The 11,999-nt window shown below is 32.3% G+C and overlaps 1 protein-coding gene across 1 annotated transcript in view; it reads right to left on the minus strand.

Annotated features, from left to right (window-relative positions):
• The window catches only part of Agps (alkyldihydroxyacetonephosphate synthase), a 94,888-nt gene extending 86,119 nt beyond the window's left edge, over positions 1–8,769 (minus strand). Inside the window, exon 1 of the mRNA XM_089637690.1 lies at positions 8,464–8,769. Within this exon, the coding sequence (XP_089493816.1) occupies positions 8,464–8,648 (185 nt within the window). The 5' untranslated portion in view covers positions 8,649–8,769. The remainder of the gene's footprint in view (positions 1–8,463) is intronic.
• Between the last annotated feature and the right edge of the window lie 3,230 nt (positions 8,770–11,999).

The following is an 11,999-nucleotide window of genomic DNA, read 5'->3' on the forward strand; positions in this document are numbered from 1 at the left end:
TTGCGTGTAATTTATCGTTTTTCTGGCCAAAGTATTACTGTAAATTTAAATGTAATAGGTAGTGTAAATCTGTGGTGTGTTGGTCAGTAAAGTACAAACTCATTTTTTCTTATATATTTTACATATTTAAGTATGTTTCTATATCTCTTTGTACATATTAAGATAAATCTTACCAAGTAATACAATAAGTACGGCGCCCTTGAGGTGATATTTCATTAAAACAGCGATGCACAAATAATACAATTATTATTATTATTAAATATGTAATGTCTGTTAATTGAATCTTCCTAAGAAAGAAAACGGTGGTCGCCAATTTACGACCTTTCTGCCCTAGAAAATTTTTCGAGATTTAAAAGAAAAATATATTTATTTATTCATTTAAATTTACACACAGTACAATATGATACAAGATATAATTAAAATATTTTGTGATTATCGATTATTGTACCTTATCAAGTCGAAATTATTGGTTCCTAACTAGGCAAATTGCCCGTTCCAAGAAACCAAAAAATATGTGAAAGTAAGTGTGTGATTTGTCTATGTCTATAATATATCTCATTAATGTTTTAATTTGTGATGTTTAATCGTTACAATCTTATGATAGAGTCGAACTTGAGCTGTTGTGTATGTTTCAATTGTGTATGATCAATAATTAGAATAATGGAAGATATATATAGTGTGTGATTAGTATATGTATAATTACTTTTATTAATAAGCTAAATCGATTTCTCAACAAGAAAGAAAAACTTAGATTACTTTGGGAACACGGATACGTCTACATCTTTTTTCGGAATATCACATCAGTGACTTACTTGTAACTTCTAATTCTTAATGTGAGGAGAAAAGTCACAATTTCATTGTGAAAGAAGTGGTATCCATTACGTAACGAGAAAACACTTTCAATTTCAAACAATCAATTAGGCATCTTTGAAAGTTGCCCTAATGGAGGACACGTCAACATTTATACAAATTTAAAAATTATTTTCACAAGAGTCTTTTCTCGCTTATTGGACTTGATTGATCCAGGTGTCGCTTATTTTTGACGTTAACTCACGTTACGTTGATGAAAGATACCTTTGGTACCTTCATAATCGTGATATCGATATTATTAGGTACCTATCTACCAGCGAGTAAGCAAACAAATATGTTTGCTTATATGCAAAATAAAAAAAAAACACATCATGGTGAATGTGCCATCAGTAAAATATGTCAATAAAAATGCTACCTTCAAATAATAAACCTATCTAGTTGAGCGCAGAAATAGAAGGATTTATGCTTGCCATTCAGGATAGAGAAAGATTTATGCTTGCCATTCAGGATAGACAAGGATTTTGGCTTGCCATTCAGGATAGAGAAGGATTTATGCTTGCCATTCAGGATAGAGAAGGATTTATGCTTGCCATTCAGGATAGAGAAGGATTTATGCTTGCCATTCAGGATAGAGAAGGATTTATGCTTGCCATTCAGGATAGAGAAGGATTTATGCTTTCCATTCAGGATAGAGTCATTAATACTAAAAATTATAGGAAGCATATAATCAAACATACAAATCAAATTGATGATTTATGTAGAAAATGTTTGGCTTTTCCGAAAACTATAGAACATATTATATCGGGATGTTCCGTATTAGCGCCGTCCGAGTATACATTTAGGCACAATCAAATTTTAAAAATAATTCACCAAAGTTTGGTAATTAAACATAACTTGATTGACTGCCGTAATATAATACCTACCGTATTACGAACACAAACCAAATTCATTTTTAGAAAATGAATTTTATAAAATATATTATGATAAAACTACTAACAGACCGAACGATTAGTCATAATAGACCAGATATTGTTTTACATGACAAAATTAAAAAAAAAAAAAAAAACTTATATCATTGATGTCGCTATTCCAAATTCCTACAATATTCAAAAAAACTATTTCTGAAAATGAAAGAAAATACACAGATTTAGGAAATGAAATTAAAAGAATTTGGTATTCTCAGACTATAAAAATATTACCATTTGTTATTTCGGCTACTGGCATTATACCTAGCTCTCTCATTCAAAATTTAGGCGTATTAGATCTATCAAAGAATTTATACATAAAAATGTAAAAATCAGTGATTTTAACACTAGAAAGACCGGGTACTGCTCCATACCTATAAAGACCACAGCGGTCATTTTGACCGCTGATAACATGCGAGTTTATTATTATTGTAGTTGTGTAATATTTGTAATATTTGGCATAATATTAAATAAATTAAACAATAATTATATATAAAAATGATAAACTTTAATTAATTAGGTGCACATTTAGTACAAACTGTTTTTTTTTATAATATCCGAGGCACTTTCCGAAAACAGATTTCTTACAATTATCATATGTGTCGGTTGTTTTATTTTGCTTACATTTTTTATAAATTTGGCACTGTTGTCTTTTAGAAGTTTTATTTTCCGGTTCCCTTTCTGTCAATTTTTCAGAAGCAAACACAACTGCACCAGCTCTGCTATTTGTATATGCTGTCCTTAGTTCTCCAACAAACTATAGAATAAAATTGTGACAAGATATATTTTTTTATAAATTATCCATGCATTTATAGCGGTTAGATCAAGTATGTTGTAGAAAACGTGCACAGGCCACCTTCTACTTCCAGCTCTTACGTAATATTTATATTGACACAATATTTTGTATAATTGTAAAATTCAATCGTTTCGGGAATTTTCTTTGTTCTGTCGCCAAATTGAAAGTTTGGATGTACTGTACTCAATATCATTACATTTTTCTTCGGTTTTCCTAGATAAACAGTTAGGACGGGATGTTTCGGAGAATTTGAACAATTCATCGAATTTCAACGTTCATTTCCGGGTTCTGTGAAAGTCCTATTCAAGTTCTGTTATTATATCATCATAGGCTAGGTGCTTGACAAAACTGAAATTAAAACAGAACTTTAAAAAATCTTTCACAGAACTTGAAAATGAACGTTGAAATTCGATGAATTGTTCAACTTCTCCGAAACAACCCGTCCTTAGTGTAGTACCATTTTTATCCTTCAAAATAAATTATTCATAACGTGGAGTACAAACGGTTTTGCAAACTGCTGGTATTTCTCTCCAGGCCCTTCTCATCGTCCGACAATACTTGTTTGTTCAGTTCATAATTTCTCTGCCAGCTTCATCGAAGTAAAAAAATTGTCAGTTGTGATATTTCGTCCCTTTTTGAGAAACGGTTGTTTCATTATTACATATTCTGGTAATGACTCATTTGAACGTTCCACAGTTTTACCTAAATATGGAAATCTATTACATAGGTATTTAGTATCTAAGTCCACTAGAAGCCAATACTTTATTCCAAATTTGTCAGGCTTATTTGCTATATACTGAGTAAACGGAAAACGAGTTTTGCTAGGAAAAAGCTGTTCATCGACCATCAAATTTTCACCAGGAACGTAACACAGATTACAGTTTTCTAAGAACTTGTTCCAAATTGCCGATGCTAGTGCAAATTTATCAGTTGCCAGTCGTGAAGATCTCGTAGTTCGCAAATCAAAACGCAAATATTTCACAATTTCTTTGAACCTGTTCTTACTCATAGTTTCTTTGAATATGAGGGGTCCCCATAATGTCAACCATAATAAGTCAATATACAGGTGGCTAGCATTATAAACCCCGCGAGCGTAACTTGGATAAAGAAGATCCTAAACAAACCCAGCTTAAAATGGCCCTAACGGTCACATTGACCGCGGCGGTCTTTGTAGGTATAAATCATTATATTTCGATAAATAAATAAGGTACTTACCTGTTTTTTTCACAATGGTCGTTAAAACATGAATCATGAAAAGTAAAAAAAAATCAGATCATTACCATAAATTTTAAGCAAAATATCGTCATATTACATCAAGAAACGGTCAAAATGACCGCTTCGGTCTTTCTAGTGTTAAATACATGTAGGATTACGAAAGATTTTTAAAATATTTATATTGAGGGATCAGTAGGATTTATAGGTCCAGTTAGGAGTTCTACCAAGCCGAACCCTCTGATATGAACATATCTGGAGTCTGTGAATTGTTTTCCTATTTGATCTCTGGTGATTTGACGTGTTGTTCTTGTATTGATTTGTAATTGTTATGCTTATATAAAGCACTTGCATAATGTGGATTTACTAGATGATCATTTGTGGATAAGATAACCCGGACATAAAGTCGGAAATAATTATAATGCGAAAGTGTTTCTGTTTGTATGTGTGTTTGAATGTTTGTTCGTATGTTTTTTTGTATGTATGTTTGCATATTTGTTTGTATGTTTGTCTTCCTTTCTGGTCGCAACGGAGCGACCGATCGGCGTGTTTTTTTGCATGGGGATAGTTGGATTACTAGAAAGTGACATAAGCTACTTTTCATCCCTGAAAAACATTTCATACCGTGGGATAATTATTTGTACAGTAATTTCTCCCTTATACCAATAAAACGAAACTGAGGGTAATAGCTAGTACCTTATAAAATAATAACAAGGGAAGCATAACGAGGGGTTCTCTCAGAATTGCATTGGTCAATAAGTCAATAATTCGTAATCGAAACGTTCCTTCAAATGGCTAAAGCCGTGTTTGGTGACCAGATCTGAATAACCAGGAATATCACAACCTTCCTCTTCTCAATTAAAAAAATGCTCAGTTTAAGCAATCTGTTCTGCTCGAAGAAGTATTAAATTTTATCAAAGCATCTTTAAATATGTAATATCATGAAGGTAAAAAAAATCAAACAAAGAACTTTAGTTTTCAATGCGCCTTTTAGATAATAATATTTTAGCGTTTATTTGAATTGTGTAATAATTTACTGGCGTAAAAATCTGCGAAAAATACATTTAAAAATAATTACCCATATTGTATGTAAAATATATTTTTTTAAATGCTACGGCCGAGAATCGCACCCCGATCATCTGCTTGAAAGGCTGAAAGATTCATGCTGACCATTACACCACCAATTATAAGAATGGCGGTAGAAATTCATTATACAATAAACAAGGATTATGACATTTTTTAATGTAACGTACATACAACCGAAATTGTTCGTATACCCACGCAACCGAAATTATATTGTTTTTGCAATAATGAACATTTGAAGATGTCAAGTGAAGACCTGCTCCATAGTTTTGTATAAACATGGATCAGATATCGAACCCTGGACTTTCAACCCATCAACGTCTTAGTTCAATGATCCAAATGGCTACTTTAGAATGTCGCACATCGGGTTTAAGAGGATATTTTGCATAATTCTCCGAAAAATGTAATACGTAATATGTAACAGTTTCGTCGATAATAACCGTGTTTCATAGAATAAAGCGCATGTTTCTGGAAATATCTTCATTTTATAATCTAAATCACACAAGTGACCCAACGATTCGAAGTCGGTGGGACTATGGCATCCCTGATTAGGAACTTACGTGAAAAATATTATACACACAAGTTATACAGATTGTATAGATAAAAAACGCTGCTAGAATTAATAAATTGTTATTTAAAAACGATTAAATCCAAAGGAGACTTAAACGCACTGTGATTGGTTGGCAGATTCTGACAGAACTCAAACCCTCACGGGTCGGGAAAGCGGACAATTTTACTCGATATCGTGCTATCGTGATACAAATGATTTCAAAAGTATAAGTGTAATTTTTTATCTGCGATGGATTGTTACACCCCTTCTCCGTCAAATAGCCGTATTTCGAAGCGGTCAGACTAAAAAATACGGCTTATAATGCACTCCGGAAAATTGGGTCCTTGGTTAACCTTTCGAAAATGTTAGGAATTTTATGAACACGCGTTCCGACAATGTGACAATTCATTGGCATTTTACTAATAGTTAATCAGGAAAGGTCAATCAATCAATTCATTCGTTAAGGGCCTGCAATCCCGTTTTTAACGGTGTAATCCGTGCATAACCAAAAATGGTTTCGTAAATAAGATATTTTATAATTAAAGCAGTTATTATAGCTTATAAAAAAAAACAATTATTTCATAGGAGATACCATCTATGTTCTACTAGCAGTATTTAATAAAAGCATCTAAAATATATCTAAGCCAACAAATTTAATATTCAAGGCAAAAACACATTTTCGATTTCTTGTTTGTAAATTACTTTCTATCACATGAATCTGTGGCTGAGGACAATATAGCCGCAATTCGACCCAGTCATCAAACCACTGACGTTTACTGACCTAAGTGTAAATGTAGTAACAACTACATGTATTACATTTTACACGAGCAAATACATCATAGAAAAGTGTTTGAATGAAAAGTACAAGGTATTTATTTGCACATTTTATTATTCCAAGTTTATTGTTCGCTTACTCATATGTATTAAATTCTGCGTAAAAGTGTACTTACTTGCGTTTACTTATTTACTGTCATTTTTATGATTTTATGGTGTACTAGCTGATGTTCCCGGCGTTACCAGGGCCTCACGAACTTTTTATTTATTTATGCACAGAGAAAAGTTACCGATTAAAATCTGGTCAAATTATTCGTATTTTTGACGCTTGTTCAGTTTGCAATGTTTTTTTGTGTATTTCAAATGCGCCATACCTAAACATATTTATTTTTAATTTTCCGTAAAAACAAATATTGTTTTAGAAACAACATAAAATTATCTTTCCGGAGTATGCATTTAAAATAAACATAACTATTTCTAAACAATAAAAATTTAATATTAAACGTGAAAAATTAACGCTAACCACATTTTTACTTGATTTTTTACTCCAATCATAATTAATATTTCGAAAATACGTTTGTTTTGTTTGAGGAATTTGTAAGAAAACTGTACCTTCAGTTAAAACTCGTTCATATAATAAAAAATATTAAACCAATTGTTACGATAGCGGCGCGAAATATGAATTATTAATTTTGGCTAATTTTTGTATTTTATTAATGGATTCCTGTATAAATAAATATTTGAGGCAAACTGGAAACAATATTATTTCTCTTTCTAACGTATAAAAAATACTTTTATAAAATATGGACGCCCGGTCATATATGACCATCAAAAGCTGGAGGGGTTAAATAATGAATTGATAGGTTTCATGTGAAACTTTTAGTACAGAATGAATGAATTATCGCGTCGTGAGAGCACGTATTCATTAAAAAATCATTGTATTTTTGCATTTTTTCAATATACAATAACAATAAACGACAATAACTAACACTTTGTAAAGAAATGGAATGAAATCACAAGTGTAAGTAAGTAGTTTTACTATTTTGTCACAGTCGTCAAAAGATAGTTACTGAACTGTCTGTAAGTGACTTTGAAAATATCGATGGTCAATGCAGAATCGCCCTTTGATTGGCGCGTTCTGATAAGCAGAAGTGCTCGCTTTCGGAGTATATAAAAGTACATGGGCCACAAGTATACTTGCTAGGCATATATGAGTTAACCTCTTTCAATATAAGTGGATTAAGTATAGTTCCAGAGAATAGTCTCTTTGCCTGAATGTTTGCCTGGTAATATTTATCGAGCATTCCTGTTAAGAACAAGGATGGATAGAGGAATGCATGGTGCGTATATTCTCTCATGTATAGGTTACGCATAAACCTCTTTTATACTTTTCTATTTTTAGGATATGGTTTTCAAATAAAGGCAGTATATTGTCCAGCTATTTTGAACGTCAAGTGTGCGAAATTTCATCACGTATCAAAATTCTGCTTTAGGTGGTGGGAGAAAGGGGTGAGGTGGTTTTTAGAAATCTCGTGTACACAGTGACCTTATTCTTATTTTGAAGGTGAAGTGTGCAAAATTTATTCAATCTAGGAATAAAACTGTGGATTTGTATGCAAATCACATCCACACCGCCCGCCCGCCACAGACACTCTTCTATATATAGATTTATTTTAACATTTTGACTCTGAAAATTGGGGTATTTTACCTGGCTATACAGATCTGGTAACTAAACACAGTTAAAGTCATTTCAAGCAACAATTCGATTCTAAATGGTGAACTTTTACGTAGACTTAAACTTCGTATCTACAAACTCACCACTCTGAAGATATAAGAATATGATAATATATATTATCTTCAGTTTACTTCTGTTAGTAATCGTAAATTTTACTTGTCTGATTTTATATTGTTTGTGGGAAGACAGTAAAATTAAGTGGGCAAATATTATTATGTATTCTTGGCATGCCTCGAATTGGGCGGTATTTTTAAAAGCATGAATGAAAATACGCACTACACGCCGAGAAAACTGAAAATAACCTCCCACGGCGTTCACTACAATAATAATCGTTCAAAATGACGTATAACACATTAAATAGTGATATTCTATGGATTTGGCTCTTGATTTGTTAAGAAAATGTCGCTAAGGGACGAAATATGTGACAATTAAATGAAATTTTTCATTTTCAATCGTGTTATTTTTATCGAATGATAATATTATGAATGGACTTTATTCAATAATGGGGATTTTATCAGTTTTAATAGTTGATTGTTACCTTTTCTTTGGAACAGCACTGATAACCTGGACGGCGTTTTTCCCCCTGGATAATTTCCTGGGATAATTCGATGGATCGGAAACAGACACATTATTTTTGTTTATTTTATTACCGATGTCCACGGAATTAGATTTGTCGGTTAAATCTTGATTTTCACTGACGTTTGACGCGTTAATTGTTGACATTTTCGAGTTTGAGCTTTTCGTGAGCTTAGCCCGGCGACGCGATGGGTTTTTGACTAGCGCAGAGAACTCCGCGCAGACGAATTGACGGGAAACTGAATAGAGTGTTTTCTATTTCCGTCCATTTTGTATGCGGCAGTGGCGCCTAGCGGCCGCGGGAGGAACTATCCACCAAGCTGCTTACCAACTCTGACGTCAGGTGGACGCTGGGCGCCGGGCGGGAGAAAGCGGGAAATTTTACTATGGATGACAACACAGAAAGCTATGTACATTTATTATAATTCTGTAGTAGGTAGTTACCGATAAAAAATCGGGATCGGCCAAGATGAAAACTGCTCATTTTTATTTCTGAATCAAAAAACAAAAAACAACACTGCACAAATCAAAATAAATATATAAATACACCTGATATTTTGCCAATATTTATATGTAAATAGTACTTTATCGCTTGATTCTTTATTTTAATTTTCTTAACCCATCAGTTCCAAAAACTCACCCTCGTACTCACGCTCAGGGAATATTACAAGGGATATACGCGCATATTGTTTATTTAATTGTTGCAGATCTACGATCTCATCCATGCAGTTTTTGTAGATAGGTACTGTGCAAGCATATCAAAGTTTCTTAGGCTTAAAATAGTAGCAATACGGTTACAAACATGTCAACCGTGTTCCCACATCACACAAGTTCATATATTAAGGTTTTCGATTTGTTTGCTTGGAGTACAACAAAATTTTACCTTGAACATTAGCACTATTTATTAGTCCTTTTCACACCCTCAGCCAATAGTTTTCCGTTCCCAACGATGACTCATCATCTCAACAATCTTTCGAGTACTCCTATTAACACATTCGAGTTGTAACGCTTTTTCTGGATATATAATGTAACTTTCAAATTTAAATTGCTTTTCAGGCCGCCATGATGAAAACGATGGTTAAAATATGACATGTATGAAAGATAACGTCGACTCCGTGTTGTGTGTATTGTAAGCTATAGTACGAGTTTGTGTAGGATTATTATATCGAAATTTAAAATTCAATGCGATGTAAAAAAAATTTATCTGTAAAAATCGGTTTAAATTATTAGACTTTACGATTTGTGTAAATAGACTTATTTTATGAATAAAAAATCTTAAACCTTAAAAAAAGTATTAGGTAAGTATTATAAATAAAAAAACCTAACCTAATCTAGGAACTTCACTTTGTATTATTTAAATAATAAAAAAATACGCAAAAACTATTTGCTAAATTGCTTCTTAATTTGTTTACTTTGTTTGCACAAATAAGAGTTAAGATTCTATAAAAAATGGAATATGTACGTACAAATAAAATGTTTTAACCCACTTGCGAGGCTACATAATATGAACTTATTGTCATGATAATAAAGGCTAAAAAAACTAATAGGAAGTTAGTAAAATGAGGAAGTAAAACGATATTTATAGACAATAAGATTTGATACAGAAAATAATAATAATTCTTCACCATTCATCCATCTATGCATCAAGTCATTACTTTTTTCTCTTCTTACGATGATGTGATTTTCATTTGAAGATTTTCACAATAGTCAATAGAGGGCGCTTTTTGTTTTGTGAACGGAACTTCATAATAATATTGGTATTTGGCCTCGTCTTGTCATTTAGTTTGAGTGTTAGTCGACAGATGGCAGTAATGTAATAGTATGTATTTTTAAATTATTGTTTTTATTAAGATGTGCACCTGATTTGTGTAAAATAATTGCAACCCGAGAAACAAATTACTTCTAATTCAGTATCAGAAATTGTTCACAGGTGGCATCTGTTTATCTTCGTTTTAATTTTTATGCGAATAACTTTTCGAGTTATCTGGCTGTTATGAGAGGTAAGTAGCTACCCATTTACGATTTTTGTTTTTGACAAAACAACATACATATTATATTTTTTTGTTGTTTTTTGACTTGTGTTTGCGGAATAGATACATTGTTCTATAATTTTTTTCTTCATTATTTATTTTATCTTACCATATAGTTCGAATACAGCTTTAAATAATGGCAAATCTAAAATATTTTGTATGCCTGATGAACTTTTCCTTCTGTTTTGCAGAATTCAATAGGTATCGAACCGAAGTTTATAGGTTAGCTATAGATCATCTACACATCTACATAGCTTTGTTTTCTCACCAGATTGGACGTAAGTTAGTTCATATTGCGTTTTTCTGCTTCAGATGTGTTTTATATTTTTATATTATTTATCTACGTTTCCATGTGGGGTATGTTTTGAATACCTACATATTGTGAATATCTATTGTATTGGTTAGTAATAGACGTAATCAATTTAGACTCGATTGATTTTTTATGAATCGATATATTTCAACGCAAAAATTATCATTCGATTAAAAATCAAGAAAATGCATATTTTTGTTTGTACCTATGTGAGCATTGTGGGCAAATAATCAAATAAATTAGTGTAAATAATGTCAAACTAACTGAAATTTTTGAAAAATCAAATTATATTTATTTATACTAAATTGCTCGATTGTCGTACAACCTCGGTATTGAAACTTGAAAGAAGTAAAAATTGATCTTTTTGCTATTGCCGTGGTTGTATTTCGAGAGACTAACTCGAAATATAATTTCTTTTGGCTAACGGATTATTTTTTCTTTTATCTGAAGGTTTTCTTGTTTTGTCCTATACCCTTGAAGTACAAGATGCCCGTAACTAGTCCGGATGTCTTTGAGTAGGTACCAACCTACATAGGTAAAACCTACAAACATAAAATAAAGTAACAATTATTTTTATAAGCAATAATTATTAGCCTGAAACACTCATCCACATTGAAAAATCTCCTGATAAAAGATACATGACGCCAACGGGACTTGAACCCGTGTCCTTTCGATTTCCGGTCGACAGCTCTGACCACTGAGCTATGGCGGCTTATCTCTTATCCGCGAAATAATTCAATATATACTAGTGTTTCATTCAACAATTATTGCTTATTACATTTTTTCACCTGAAAACAAACAACTTTATTTTATATGAGAAATGCATTGTAAGTGCTAACTCTCTCACTAGATGGCGTCGAGACAAATTGTCTACATTTTTTGGTGAAGATACTTGAACTTCTCAAATATTAGTGTTCAGCTCAGTGGTCAGAGCTGTGTTCTTCATTAGTGTTCTTCAAGCTCAGTGGTCAGAGCTGTCGACCGGAAATCGAAAGGACACGGGTTCAAGTTCCGTTGGCGTCATGTATCTTTTATCAGGAGATTTCTCAATGTGGATGAGTGTTTCAGGCTAATAATTATTGCTTATAAAAATAATTGTTACCCTTTGTGCTATGCATAAAAAAAACTTGTCTTAAACATTAGTTTACCAAAAAAATA

The sequence above is a fragment of the Hesperophylax consimilis genome, chromosome 12 (genome assembly GCF_061612785.1).
Source record: "Hesperophylax consimilis isolate HC1 chromosome 12, BYU_Hcon_1.0, whole genome shotgun sequence".
Lineage (NCBI taxonomy): Eukaryota > Metazoa > Arthropoda > Insecta > Trichoptera > Limnephilidae > Hesperophylax > Hesperophylax consimilis.